This window comes from Bubalus bubalis, chromosome X, assembly GCF_019923935.1.
Source record: "Bubalus bubalis isolate 160015118507 breed Murrah chromosome X, NDDB_SH_1, whole genome shotgun sequence".
In the NCBI taxonomy this organism is placed as follows: Eukaryota; Metazoa; Chordata; class Mammalia; order Artiodactyla; family Bovidae; genus Bubalus; species Bubalus bubalis.
In genome coordinates this window covers 128,910,886-128,926,021 of record NC_059181.1, presented here as the reverse complement: position 1 = coordinate 128,926,021, position 15,136 = coordinate 128,910,886, and the positions used below count along the sequence as shown (strand labels likewise).

At 43.1% G+C, this 15,136-nt stretch overlaps 1 protein-coding gene and 1 long non-coding RNA gene across 3 annotated transcripts; one reads left to right on the top strand and one right to left on the bottom strand.

The window, feature by feature from the left end:
* Positions 1-305: 305 nt before the first annotated feature.
* Positions 306-5,355, top strand: LOC123465380 (cancer/testis antigen 47A-like). 2 transcript variants are annotated; one of them, XM_045164386.1, is made up of 3 exons: positions 306-2,722; positions 3,582-3,723; positions 4,749-5,355. In XM_045164386.1, exons 1-3 carry the CDS (start codon positions 2,044-2,046, stop codon positions 4,759-4,761), a joined length of 834 nt encoding a protein of 277 aa, XP_045020321.1. In that variant the 5' UTR covers positions 306-2,043; the 3' UTR covers positions 4,762-5,355. The 2 variants fall into 2 exon arrangements, with proteins under 2 accessions (XP_045020321.1, XP_045020320.1); XM_045164385.1 differs by lacking the exon at positions 4,749-5,355 and having other exon boundaries at positions 307-2,722; positions 3,582-4,092.
* On the bottom strand, positions 4,435-15,136 carry LOC123465386. Its single transcript, XR_006640602.1, has 2 exons — positions 15,071-15,136; positions 4,435-4,757 (listed from the first exon to the last, which is right to left on the bottom strand). It is a non-coding gene; the product is annotated as an uncharacterized LOC123465386 (long non-coding RNA).

The following is a 15,136-nucleotide window of genomic DNA, read 5'->3' as shown; positions in this document are numbered from 1 at the left end:
ATCTCTTCTGTCTTTATAGAAAATGCTAAAGGGGACTTGGCCACACATCCTTATGTGTGTGCATGCTAAGTTGCTTCAGTTGTGTCCGACTCTGTGTGACCCTATGGACTACAGCCCCCCCAGGTTCCTCTGTGCTTAGAATTCTCCAGGCAAGACTACTGGAAGGGATTGCCATGCCCTCCTCCACGGAATCATCCCAACCCAGGGATCAAATCCGGGTCTCTTACATCTCCTGCATTGGCAGGCAGGTTCTTTACCACTAGCGCCACCCCGGAAGCCCACACATCCTTACAGAGGGGAATTCATGCATAACAAATGGTATTATAGGTGAGCTGTTTAAAAATCAACTGAGATTTTAATCTTAACACTGTGAGTCATTATTGATTCCAAATTAAGGAGTTCAATGTAAACATTCAGAAGATCTCCAAAAAGAAGAAAGTATAAAATTCATTTCTGGATGAGAAAAGATGTACACATTTATGATGTTAAAACCAAGAAAAAAGAAAATATTATTATATTTTACGACATAAAAAAGAAAAACTGCATACTTAGAAGGCAAAATCAAACTAAAAACACAGTTTCAACAAATGCTCAGTATCCTAAATATAATTCCATCTTCTTCCATCTACCTAACTCATATTTTCATTGAATGCCACCTATACTGATGATAAAACTGAGGCCTAGAAATGATAAGTAACTGTTTCAGGATCACTTAGGGCGGCAAATGTTAAACCAACTCAGACCTCAGATTGGGATTCTGCCTCTTTTTTGCTGTCTTTATAATGAGAATTTTGAATTAGAGATTATTGACATTGCCTTCCAAATTTAAACCAATGATTTACGGCAACACCATGCTCCATTCACGAGGTGAGACAGAGAAAAAATAAAAACACTGAAATTCGGTTGGAACTGAACTGAATGAAAGGGGAAAAAATCCCTCTTTACAATTATGAGACTTATTAGTATTTTTCCTAAATGTAACATCCAGATGTAATTGGCTATGTCTTTTTCAAAAAATATTTTTAGTGCTACAAAACTTTTTTTACAGAACGACAGTGCTACAAAACTTTTTTTACAGAACGACTATAAAAACAGTTCATTTCTGTATAATTTTCAAAATTACACTTGGGGTCTGGACTAAGTGGATCTTGAGATCAATAAAAAGTCCGGGACTGTTGCCTCTGAAACATCCTAGGAAGGTGGCCCTTTTAACGTCTGTCATGCTTAGCACTTAGGAGATGACCTGATCCTTTAAAGAAACCTCTCCTTTTTTTATTCAGTCTTCAAAGCATTAAGGGAATATGTCTGGGTTCATTATACACCTTCTAGCTCCTAACTTCTCCAACACTTCTCAACCTTCAGTTCTGACTGCATTCATTTCAATTTGTCTACTCTTTTCCAACTATTTTTAACTAAGGTAAATTGTCCAAATTCTCTTTCTCTTCTGCGGAGGTTTTTAGTACTGCTAACATCTGAGATATACAACATTTTTATGACCCTGTCTCTATTCACATGAGCCATTACCAGGTGGAAATTCCCAGGTGGGAAATTTCTCTCAGTTCACATGGCCCAGGATGCCTTCATAAATACTTTCCTGCACAATTACATAAAGGACACGAGCCTAGAAGACCTCCACACATGTCAGAACCCTAGCGCGTCAAAGAACAAGTAGGCAATTGTGAGCAATTTGACAACCAAGGGCCTTGGCCGTTCATTGGACACAGAGCACGTCAATCCTTGTTTGTCAGCAAATGAGCCCAAAGCTCGTGACGAGGGGTCACAGGCCACCGTCAACGGTTCCGCGTCAACAGGCCCCGCCCCTCGACTGTGGCCTGGCTCCACTGCCTGAGGCCCGACTTCCGTCGGACGCTTCCGCCATTGGCCGTCTACCCTCCCGGTCGTGGGGCCTCCTCTGTGGTCCCTTCCGTGACTGCCTCGGTCCATCTCACTTCCCTCAGCCTCCTCTCAGGGCAGCCACTTCGGGTGCCACCACCTGCGCCACTGCCATCGTCCCCCGCCCGGCTGAGGTAACTGGCGGCTGCCATGTCTACCACGGGGGATGGAGATCTGGCCCCTGGCGGGCAGGAAGGCCCTGCAGGTGCGGCGGGGGCCCAGGCTGGAGCCCGTGACGGTGTGGACCGCAGCTCCGAGGCTCGCAGGGGTGACTCCATGCCTGAGGCTGAGGCGGGTGGAGTCGTGGGGGCCTCAGGAGGCCCGAGGGAGGCGGCCCTGGAGGGCGGGAACGCTGAGGAAGATGCCGACCTCAGGCCGGCTGAGGAGAGGGAGGTGGAGGAGCAGGCGGAGGGCGTGAACCGCATGGTGGTCTCGCGCCACTTCCCCATGAACACCTTCCTCTTAACGGTCCTAAATCTGGCGCACTCGATGGTGAACCGTTTGTCCGAAAACCACGTCATACTTCCGCCAAATGATGATCGCGTGTTGGTCTGGCACCAGACCAGGCAGCGCTTGTCCGACCACGGCTCAGCCGCCGTGGCCAGGTTTTCGGAGGTCCAGGTGCCATCGGATGAATCGGGGGAGGGGCCGGCTGAGGAAGCCCCAGACCAGGGGGCGGAGCAGGCGGAGGAAGCCCAGGAGGCGGAGCAGGCGGAGGAAGCCCAGGCGGCAGAGGAAGCCGAGGAGGCCTCTTTATTGGAGACGGCCACCAAGGAGTCTGAGGAGCCCAGCTCGCGGGAGATGCCACAGGAGCCTGTCGCCCCTGAGAGTGAGCATTCGAGGGGCGGGGGGGAGTTGGGGGGGACGGAAACACTGGCAGCTGCAGGCCGGGTCTGGGGACCAGGGATCCCGAGGAGGGGGCAGGCTCATACGGGGGGCACGGGGTGGGGGGGGGGCGTTCCTCAGGAGGGGAGGCCGGGAGTCAGGGCCTCCTTGAATCGAAGGCCAGAGGGGCCCAGTAGAAGCCCAACTGCATAACGATTTGTTTGGTTTGGGGGGAAAATAAGCTGCCCTCTACCAACCCTGGTAAGAGGTCTGAGATGATCAGTGCCAGTTATGAGCCCACACGTGAAGGTCAGTGGAGGCAGGTGTTCAAGAGGGAGCTTGAGAGGACATGGAAGAGAACAGGCAAATGGCAGACCTCATATTTGGTTCATAGCTTTTAAAAATGTCAAGATTCTTGGAGAGTTGATCCCAAAACATTATGAACTCATACAGGACCACATGGTCAAAAGGAAATGTTTAGGTGATTGAGGAACTCAGGAGCTTCCCCATAGAATTTGTTATTGAGGTGAAGCATATTTTGGCGAAAAAGTTCTGGCCAAAACATCCAGAATGCATCAGACCCAGAGAATTCTGATCCTTGAGCACAAGTCATCAGTAGCACAGGGTGACAGATTTACTAGAAAAGAAGAAATAATATCATTGTGAAAATGATCAAGCAGCAGCAAAGTGAGGGCCATGGAAGTGTTGCATCCGCCAGAAGGAAGGCCCCCAGTTACTCTTTTCTTAGTTGCTTCTGTCCTGCTTCTCCTAAGGGTAGAGTACTGGACATCCTGCCATTCCTTATGTGTTTGCGTTTTTTTTCTGTAAATGTCTGGTCCCAAAGTCTATTATTCCTCTTTAAGAAACAGCTGAATGCCAGGATGAGAACTCCAAAGAAGAGGCGCAGGGCACCAAAAGTGAGGGGAAAGAAAAGAAGTATAACAGAAAACAAGAAGAACCAGAAAAGGATCTGGACCCAGCAAAGGACTGGCCCAGAAAGCCCAGGTATCTGTGTATAGCTTTGAAAATAACCCAGCTATTCCCAGGCATTTACCAATTTTGTTTTTGCTTTTTAATTCTCGGAGTAAATTAAGAAAACGTTTGTTTGAAATTAGTTCAACAACTCAAATTTACCTAATGTTTATAGAACAGTTCTGCACCCAGTAATATAAAGAGCATGAAGTGAAATATACTTCATGGCTTCTCATTTGTTCTTATGAGGTCTTTGGTCCTCTATCTCTAAGACTACCAACAAGTTGTAAATGTATCAGTACCTAAGACCAGTATTTCTTGAGAAAACAGTGACGAAAAGCTGCAGCAACTGGGCTGTGCAGTAGTTTGGCCTTCATTTCTTGACCACAGAACTGCAGTCTCCTGCACTAAGAGAAGACACCTTTTAGAACGTAACTACTTACGAATAGCAAACAGTTCAGAATTTCAAGAAGGACCACATTTAGTGATTAATACTTAAATATTTGCTCGGTTATAGATTTGTGTATTTTATGTGACAGTCAAAAGGAACAGTCATAGGATGACTGTTGTTTATCACTGAGTTGGTAGTGAAGGTATATGTATTGTCTTTTAATGATTAACATTTTCTCCCTCGTTTGCATAGTGATGTGTTTCATAATAACAGCCTCTTTCTCATACGGTAGATATGGAAACCGAGGGTCTGGGAGGGTAAGGGAGTATCATCTGTGGAGTGAGCACAGGCTTTTAAGGTAGAAAGAGTGATTTAAGTCCCAGACTAGCCTCTCAAAGGAAGGGGGAAAAAAAAAGCATTTATGGTTGTGGGCAAGAGGGAGACAAGGTTGGTAGGATCACATGATTGAAGCCATGGGGTTGTACATGCACCCAGTGTCCAGGGTGAATTTTACAAGAGGAAAATGTGTTTTTCTTCTCTCCTTGTTGAGATACAACCCTCAGATGCAGCAGATATACATGAGGCTGACTGATTTCTTAGATTTAGAAAGTTTCTGGTGCTGACTGATGCTGTATAATCGTTCCTTTTCTCTCATTTCTTCCTGCAGTTTGGAAGACTAGAAAGAAGACAGAGAAAGAAGAAAGGATCCATTGTTCGCTATTTTTAGATTTTTCAGAAGCCCATGGGATTACTAACATTGATTTCCTTCCCAAATCCATCCCCCAAAAAGCAACTGTCTAATAATAATATCTATAAAAATTCCAATATCTAATTGGGTTTTATCTTTTCCAGATATATTTGACAGCATTTGTTCTAGTTAAAACTAAGTTTCAAAGTAGTAAACTGAAATGTAGATAGATTTGTGTATATAAATAATCCTGATTTAAATCTCTTTAAAATGAGAAGCCGTTTTACATCATTGGAAGGCATCATCACATTCCACCATTTGATAAGCCTGTTTTAAGTTCTTTTATTGCAGCCCAAAATAAAATTTGTATTTAAAACAGTTTTGTAAAGACAGAAATAGGGGTCAAGGCTTTATATCTGAACTTGTTTACTGTACTAGTCACTAGCCATGTGTGGCTACTGAGCATTGAAAATGTGGCTACTCTGAGTTGAAATGTGCTACAAATGTAAAAAGTGGTGTAAAGTCTCTTTAATACCTAATTACACATTGAAATGATAATCTAGTATTAAATATAGCATTAAAATTATTTCCTCCAGTTTCTTTTTCCTTTTTTAAAAATTTATTTATTGCTACACGTGAGCTTTCTCTAGTTACGGTGCACAGGTTCTCACTGAGGTGGCTTCTCTTGTGGAGCATGAGCTCTAGGGCAGACGGGCTTCAGAGTTGCGGCACATGGGCTTACTTGCCCCTCAGCATGTGGGATCTTCCTGTACCAGGGATTGAACCTGTGTCCCCTGCACTGCAAGGTGGATTCTTAACCACTAGATCACCAGGGATGCCCTCTTTTTACTTTTTAGATGTGGCTACTAGAACATTTAAAACTGCACAGGACTTGTGTTATATGTGTATTTCATAGTCCTGCTGGGTGCTTTTGAAGGAAACCTGAGGGATGGCCCAGCTTGCCTGGAGGCCAGATGGTGCTGCTGAGCCTGAGCCCAGACGCTGATTTGGAGCACTGGTTCTCAAAGTTTGGTCCTTAAAATAGCATTATTAGCATCACCCACGAATTCTTAGGCTCTACTTAAGACCTGTGAATCAGAAACTGAGAGTGGGGCCCAGTAGTGTGTGTTTTAACAAGCCCTCCAGGGGATTCTGATGCAGCCAAGGTTTGAGAAGCACTGGTTGACAGCCACAGGGGGAGAAGTTGAGACCCACCTCTGGTGACCAGCCTTCGTTCACTGCCTTGGGGCTGCTGGAGGTAAATTGAACAGGACGGTCGGGGCTGGACTGGCGAGGAAATTAGGATTCACAGGGGCTGAGACAGAGAGAGGCTGTGGATAGGGGATGGCACCAGAAAAATATCCAGGAACAGAGCTGGTTCCAGAAAGTCACAGACATGATACCGGGTATACGAAGTCTAAGAGAACCTTCATTCAGCAGGAGTGGATAGTAGATACATACAGAGTTGCCTGTGAGGATGTATGCGTACCCAAGCATACAGAAAGGCATGCAATGGAAAGATAAACCACATTTAGGATGGCGGTTACCTCTTGGGGAAAGACAAGGACAGTGATCCTATTGGGGAGGGATACGTAGTGGGCTTCAACTGTGTCTCTAATTTACATTTCTTAAACTGAGTGGTGGGTAAATAGTGTTTATAGTAGTCTTTATAATTTTGTGCAGATGGGAAGTATGTCATAAAATGACATAAAATGAAAAGGGAGAAAGTGGACTTAATCTTTGAACTCTGTTTAAGGTAATAAAAGGTTAAAGTTGTAGATGACCAGAGTGGAGGATCAGAGAAGGGGAAGGGCCTGGGGGTTTGAGACTAGACGGGCTCATTTCTGCATTTACTTCAGGCTTCCTAGGTATCTGAAATATGGTCTAGCTGGAGCATACTTTGTTCCTACGGGCTCGGCTCCTGACCTTCTTGTAGGTAACTGATAACATACTGTCATGTTCTGTGGTGACATGTCTTCTATTCTAACTGTGTGCACATGCAAATACACACACTACATCCACCTATTCATTCAAAACCAACCTCTGCACTGAACCTTTAAATGGCTGGGACCTTAAGGGTTTTATTTATCTTTCTTTCCCAAAGCCCTAGGCAAAGGATTTTCCTCTTCCTAGGTATTTAATGTCAATTAAAGTGAAGCAAACTTAAGATCCCAACAACTTTTTTTTTTTTTTTTTTTTTTTGGTCACCAGTGTTGACATTTTAAAATGTGTTATATTATTCCTTATGGCTAGAACCACATGGTGAGACAGAAGGCAAAGCATTCCCTGTCACCATTATTTCAACTGAAAGGGCAGGTCAACTAGGACAATTTGCGGCCCTTCAACCTGGTTCTGATTTGTTAGTATTTCTGCGGTGCTGGTTGTTAAAACACTATTGCTTCCTGGCCCAGGCAGAGATATCTCTTTCTTGAGCTCTATGCTCTAGAGGGCCACTTTGGTCCTCTTCTAGCCACACCCCTCCCACCAGGGCCAGGAGTCCAGCCCATGGGAACAAGGGGTGTGTCCCTGCTAGCCCATGCTCCAGGTACCTGGCAGCCCTGAACAGTCCCTAGCCTGCTTCCAGGGCCCGTGTGCTCCTCTTAGACCTGTCCTGGGGAGGGCTGACTGCACTCACTGCTGGGGTGGATGCTCCCAGGCCCAAGGAGGGGTTGTAGGCCCAGAAGGGGATGCAGCCTGGCCTAGGAGCGTGGGCATGGGCGGGGGAAGGGAAGGAGGACAGCTCTTCCCACGCCATCAGGGCTGAACTTAGAGGAGTCTGAGAAGACTAAATCCCAACCTGGCCTTTCAGCTCATTAGGAAGGTACATTTGTCGTGGAAGGAGATACAACTTATTTAATGGTTTATCATTTGATTTGAACATTTCAAATATTTTTAGACATGTGGATCCCAACTGAACTCTTTTTTTGAACCTTGCAAATAGGACTAATGTTTCACGCAGGCCAGATTAAATATCTGCTCTATCACCCTTTCCCTTTTCACTCCATGTTACACCTATTCCTGAGCATACTGGGCGTCATGCTTCTGAAAATGGTTTTTTTAATTTATTTTTTTAATTGAAGTATAAATGCTTTACAGAATTCTGTTGTTTTCTGTCAGACATCAAGATAAACCAGCCAGAGGTATAATTTGCCCCCTCCCTCTTGAAACTCCCTCCCATCTTACTCCCTATCCCACCCCTTTAGGTTGATACAGAGCCCCTGTTTGAGTTCCCCAAGTTATATAGCAAATTGCCAGTGGCTATCTATTTTACTTATGGTAATTAAGTTTCCATATTACTCTCTCCATACATCTCACTCTCTCCTCCCACCCTCCCATGTCCATGAGTCTGTTCTCTATGTCTGTCTCTCCACTGCTGCCCTGCAAATAAATTCATTGGTACATCTTTTTAGTTTCCATATATATATATGTGTTAGTATACAATACTTACGTTTCTCCTTCTGACTTACTACACTCTGTATAATAGGCTCTAGGTTCATCTACCTCTTTAGAACTGACTTAAATGCATTCCTTTATATGGCTGAGTAATATTCCATTGTACATATGTACCACAGCTCCTTTATCTCTTCATCTTTTGATGGACATCTAGGTTGCTCCCATGTTCTAGCTATTGTAAAGACTACTGCAAGGAACACTGGGTACGTGTGTCTTTTTCAATTTTTATTTCCTCAGCGTATATGCCTAGGAGTGGGTTTGCTAGGTTTTTTAAGGAATCTCTATACCGTCTTCCATAGTGGCTGTATCAATTTACATTGCCACCAACGGTGCAAGAGGGTTCCCTTTTCTCCACACCCTCTCCAGCATTTATTGTTTGTAGACCTTTTAATGATGGGCATTCTGACTGGTGTGAGGCAAGATCTCATTATAGGTTTGATTTTCATTTCTCTAATAAAGAGCCTCTTGGTGAAAATGAAACAGGAGATTAAAAAAGCTGGCCTAAAACTCAACATTGAAAAACTAAGATCATGACATCAAGTCCCATCACTTCACGGCAAATAGATAGGGTAAGAATGGAAACAGTGAGAGGCTTTATTTTGAGGGGGCCCAAAATCACTGCAGATGGTGACTGCAGCCATGGTATTGAAAGATGCTTGCTCCCTGGAAGAAAAGCTATGACAAACCTAGACAGCATATTAAAAAGCAGAGACATTACTTTGCCGACAAAGTTCCCTATAGTCCAAGCCATGGTTTTTCCAGTAGTCATGTATGGATGTGAGAGTTGGCCCATAAAGTAGCTGAGCACTGAAGAACTGATGCTTGTGAACTGTGGTGTTGGGAGAACTCTCATGGAGAGCCCTTGCACTGCACGGAGATCCAACCAATCAATCCCAAAGGAAGTAAGTCCTCAATACTCATTGGAAGGGCTGAGGCTGAAGCTGAAGCTCCAATACTTTGGCTACCTGATGCAAAGAACTGACTCCTTAGAAATGACGCTGAGGAGAAGGGGACAACAGAGGATGAGATGGTTGGATGGCATCACCAACTTGATGAGTGCGAGTTTGAGCAAGTGCTGGGAATTGGTGCTGGACAGGGAAGCCTGGCGTGCTGCAGTCCACGGGGTCACAAAGAATCGAACACGACTCAGTGAGTGAGCCAAATAATGAGTGATGTTGAGTCTCTTTTCATGTGTTTGTTAGCCATGTATATGTCTTCTTTGGAGATATACCTGTTTAGGGTTTTTTCCCACTTTTTAATTGGATTATTTGTGTTTCTGGTATTGTATGAGCTATTTGTATATTTGGAAATTAATCCTTTGTCAGTTGTTTCATGTGCTATTATTGTCTCCCATTCTGAGGGTTGACTTTCACCTTGGTTATAGTTTCCTTTGCTGTGCAAAACTTCTAACTTTAACTAGGTTCCAGTTGTTACCTTTGTTTTTGTTTCCATTACTGTAGGATCTTGCTTTGATTTCTGTCATCGAGTGTTCTATGTTTTCCTCTAAGAGTTTTATAGTTGCAGGTCTTACATTTAGGTCTTTAATATATTTTGTGTTTACCTTTGTGTATGGTGTTAGGAAATGCTCTATTTCATTCTTTTACATGTAACTATCCAGTTTTCCCAGCACCACTTATTGAAGAGGCTATCTTTGCTCCATTGTATATTCTTGCCTCCTTTGTCAAAAAGAAGGTACCCATAAGCGCGGGGGTTATTTCTGGGCTCTCTATTTTGTTCTATTTGTGTGCATCTATGTTTTTGTGCCAGTACCATACTGTTTTGATGACTGTAGCTTTGTTGTATAATCTGAAGTCAGGAAGGCTGATTCCTCCAGCTCCATGCTTCTTTCTCAAGACTGCTTTGGCTATTTGGGGTCTTTGGTGTCTTCATATGAAACTGAAACAATTCTAGTTCTGTGGGAAAAAAGCCATTGGTATTTGGATAGGGATTGCATTCAATCTGTAGATTACATTTGGTAGCATTGTCATTTTCACAATATTGATTCTTCCACCCCAGAACATGGAATATCTCTCCATCTGTTCATGTCATCTTTGCTTTCTTTCATCAGTGTCTTATGATTTTCTGTTATACAGTTCTTCTGTCTCCTTATGTAGGTTTATTCCTAGATATTTTAGTCTTTTTGATGCGATGGTGAATGGAATTGTTTCCTTAATTTCTCTTTCTCATTTCTCATTGTTAGTATATAGGAATGTAGGTGATTTCTGTGTATTGATTTTGTATCCCATTACTTTGCTAAACTCACTGATTAGCTCTAGTAATTTTCTGATACTATCTTTAGGGTTCTCTATGTCGAGTATCATGTCATCTGCAATCAGGGAGGCTTTACTTCTTCTTTTCCCATCTGGATTCCTTTTATTTCTTTTTCTTCTGTGATTGGCATAACTAGGATTTCAAAACTATGTTGAATGATAGGAGAGTGAGCACCCTTGTCTTGTTCCTGATCTTAGAGGGAGTGCTTTCAGTTTTTCCCCATTGAGAAGGTTTACTGTGGGCTTGTCATATATGGACTTTTCTATGTTGAGGTAGCTTCCTTCTATGCCCATTTTTTGGAGTGTTAATCACAAATGGGTCCTGAATTTTGTCAAATGCTTTTTCTGCATCTATTATATGGTTTTTATCTTTCAATTTGTTGATAGGCTGTAGCACATTGGTTTGCATATATTGAAGAATTCTTGCATCCCTGGAATAAACTCAACTTGATCATGGTGTATGACCTGGTTAATGTGTTATTGAATTCTGTTTGGTAGAATTTTGTGAGAATTTTTGCATCTATGTTCATCAGTGATACTGGCCTGTAATTCCAAAAATGCCTCATTCTAATAGCCCATCTTGCTATAGTACTTGGATCTAGTCCCTAGTCCAGACTGGAGTAGAAATACGAACCATCTTGCCCCCTCTACTGCAATACCCTCCCACTGCTCACTTTCTTTGCTTCCTAGGTGTTCATATACAAAACTTCAATACCACCTCTTCCCCATACAAATACCCACCTGGAAGCCATCAGCTTGCTCAGGCGCACCTAAGTGGAGGCCCTTTATGCCCTGCACCACCTCTTAAGAACATTTCATTTCTCTGAAAACCTTCAGGTCTGAATTATCAATAGCCTATTTGATTGCCCTCCGCATGACAGACTACAGAACAGGTTCTGTTGTATTTGTTTTCATATGCAAAGATCAAACAAGTTACAAAGAAGCTGAATGCTCTGAAGAATGTGCCCCTGGGCGTGAAAAAATAACTTGTGTTTAAAAACAGACTTGTTAACTGTGGGAAAAATTAATAATGGTGAGTGCTCAGAATAAGAATGACCTAATAGAAGTTCACTCTGAGAAGAGAGAAGGCATAACAGCTCATCTACCAGAATTACCTGGGTAAAGGACATCCACCTAAATGAAATTTCATGAAGAAAATACAAAGGAAATAAAATCCAGTTAATCAAGAACCTAGCATGATAAAAAAGGTAAAGATGCAGATGTTTTATAGAGAAAGTACAAAAATCCAGCACGTGATTGTGTGGTATTGAGAGGGTAACAGGCAGGAAGGCCAGGGGTCTCCACACAGAGGAAACAGGCTGCAAGTGTCAGACATATTTCTCTCGCTCAAACATCAGGCGGAAACAAACTAGTGATTTTTTTTTTCCTTCCCTATACAAATTTAAAAGGAGGTTTCTCTTAAAATACTGTGTTGCCATAATGACACCTGGTTTCACCTGAAGTTAACTATTCTCAAACCTTGAGTTAACCAATGTATTTTTCTTATGGAAATGTTTGTCTTAAGCTATGTTAATGTACTATGCATTTGCCCCAGACTGTCTTCAACTCGGTTCCGCCTAATGCCTCAGAACCTACTTGACAAACCAGTATGTTACACTCAGATATTGTTCGCCTCATCTATGTAAACGAAACTCTTTGTAGGGTAATCTGCCCTTCTGCAAGATTCAAGTCAATCGTTTCATGGCCTGGGATGAATCATCTGGCGCCAAGATGATCCCAAAATGCATCTTATGGATGAGGGGCCTGGTGCCATTCTGAGTTTTAAGACATTCCTTTCTTTGATTACCAGACTGCTAATGGCCACCCACTCCAGTATTCTTGCCTGGAAAATCCCATGGATGGAGGAGCCTGGTAGGCTGCAGTCCATGGGGTCGCACAGAGTCGGACACACCTGAAGTGACTTAACAGCAGTGACTATATAACATCCAGCTGAAGACTAGCAGGGGGTACTCTTTCTGTCCCCTTCTGATGCCTATGTCAGAAGCTTTCTCTATCTCCTTTATACTTAATAAAACTTTATTACACAAAAGCTCTGAGCGATCAAGCCTCGTCTCTTGCCCTGGATTGAATTCTTCTCCTCCGGAGGCCAAGAATCCCGGTGTCTTTTCGATCAGCAACAACCTTTCAGTATCACGTTATACCATCATCTGGAAAACCAAGAACCCATTGGTTTTCCTCAACCATTACACTCAGACCTGAAAAAGCACAGTTACGTCTACTCCTGCATTTCTGTTTAAGCAAAGTAGCCCCAAGGTATCAGAGGCAGAAACAGTGAAAGGTATACTAAGACTCTTCTGGGCTTCCCAAGAAAATGAGGTAGGCACTGCACAGGAATCCAAAGGGAGCTCACAGTATTTGAAGGGTTTGGGGGATGGAATTAAAGGGGAAGGACTTAGAGAGGAAATTTGAACCAACTTCCAGTGAACCTAGGTGAAATTAGGGTGGTAGGTGCCTTGGAGAGCCAGCCTATTAACCAACTGACTCTTAGGGCAAATGATTCTACATCTTTATTCCTTTGCCTGAAGTTCTTAAAGGAGGCAATGCTACAAAAGACTGTGAGGCAAGATAGGAAGGAAGGAGTCAAAACTTGCTGGGCTACTTGTCCCCATCCCTCATAGCTAGCCATCCCTCTCATCCTGACTCCTCTCCTTTTCCACTCCCCATTTTGAACTTCCCTCTTCTCTGTGGTTGAGGGAGACTGGTTCACGTGGGATGTGGGGGCTGTCCAGCCTAGTAACTTTTGATGAATGGCGTTAGGAAAGTGTGTGTCTCTGTGTGTGTGTGTGTGTGTGTGTGTGTGTGTGTGCTCAGTCATGTCAGACTCTTGGCAACCCCATGGGCTGTAGCCCGCCAGCCTCCTCTGTCCATGGGAGTTCCCAGGCAAGAATACTGGAGTGGGTTGCCATTTCCTTCTCCAGAGGACCTTCTGGACCCAGGAATTGAACCTGCATCTCTTGCAAATCCTGCACTGGCAGGCAGAGTCTTCACCACTATGCCACAGGGTGGGGGTGACGGCATATAGCCTTGCTTTGGGCTAAAACCTTTGAAGCAGAAGCTCCTGAGTGGAAGGCACTAAAAGTTTGGGTACATGGAGATCTCCACCTCAATGCTGGAGTGAGAGGGTAAGACAGCTCTCCACTGGCCCCAGACATTCTTCACTGTGGTAAGCTTGTTTTCTGCCTGATTGGAAGTATGGCTTTTGGCATCTGTAGAATTTTTAATTTCAGCAAGGTCTTAAGAGCTTCAACAATAGGATATGTAGGACGTGCAATACATTTCTGGCCAATCGAAGACAGGGTCACAGTGAAATTGGGGCAAGATGACAAACACTAATGGACTAACCAGAGGAGTACAATAATCCCCAAGAAATGTTCTGTCTCATAGGGAGGTGCTCACTGTTGCCAGGCCTGGAACAGATTGACATGGGGCATGTGTAAAGAGTGTTCCATATAAGTGTTCTATCACTTATAATTAGTACAAGAAGTGTACTATTACCCAATTCACAGGCACTAGGGTCCCCCAGGGACACAGGGAAGGTGATTTAAGGGGTAGTGGACTGATTGGGAAACTAGTCTTTACAACGCATGGAGTAGCAATGAAAAAGTGAGACATTTAACGAAGCACACAGTCCACAATCTTTGGACTAAATCATCGGGACTTTTACATTAGAGACGCTTTTCCTTTGTCAAGGAACATGACCTCTTAATAACTCCAAGAAAACATTCTTGCATCCTCTCTTCTAAAGCGCATTGTCCCCGGGTTACCGCTTTATACGTAAATCTGCAACAATGTATCCAGCATCACAGCCCTTTCCTGAAAGCAGAAATCTCATAGGCAGTGGTGAGGATTCAAAACAAGATGGGAAAGCCATATGTAGACAGTCAAGACCTAGGCAAGTTAAGACAACAACTGTTAAATGGTAATAGTTATCCCAAAGAGACAAAACAAGTCTCATCAAATGGAAGAAAATTGAAATGTTATCAAGTATCTTTTTGGACTGAATTGTTATAAAACTAGGAATCAAATATAGGAAGAAGATTGGAAAATTCACAAATACATGGAAACTAAATAGTGCACTCCTCAACACCTAATGGGTCAAAGAAATCAAAGGGAAATAAAAACAATGTATTGAAACAAATAAAAATAGAAACATATAATTTATGCAGCAAAAACATTTTAAAGAAGAAAGTTTATAGTAAAAAGTGCCTACATTAATTTTAGAAAAAGATCTCAAACCACCACACATTATACCTCAAGGAACTAGAAAAAAATGAGCCCAAAGTTAAGAGAAACATGGAAATAAAGATGTGTAAATAAATGAAATAGAGAACATGAAAAGAGAAAAAAGATCAATGAAACTAAAAGTTGGTTCTTTGAAAAGATAATCAAAATTGAAAAACTTATAGTTAGAACCTGTCATGAAAAGTAAGAGAAGATGCAAAATTATAAATGAGAAGGAACCATTATAAATGAAACCACACAAATACAAAGGATTTTAAGGAATAACTATGAACAATTACCGGAGAAGGCGATGGCACCCCACTCCAGTCCTCTTACCTGGAAAATCCCATGGATGGAGGAGCCTGGTGGGCTGCCATCTATGGGGTCGCACAGAGTCGGACA

Excerpts from the sequence above, each read along its gene's own strand:
- LOC123465380 (XM_045164385.1), top strand. The coding sequence starts at position 2,044 with ATGTCTACCACGGGGGATGGAGATCTGGCCCCTGGCGGGCAGGAAGGC. Across the intron at positions 2,723-3,581 it reads GGAGCCTGTCGCCCCTGAGA|AAACAGCTGAATGCCAGGAT; the intron begins GTGAGCATTCGA and ends TTCCTCTTTAAG.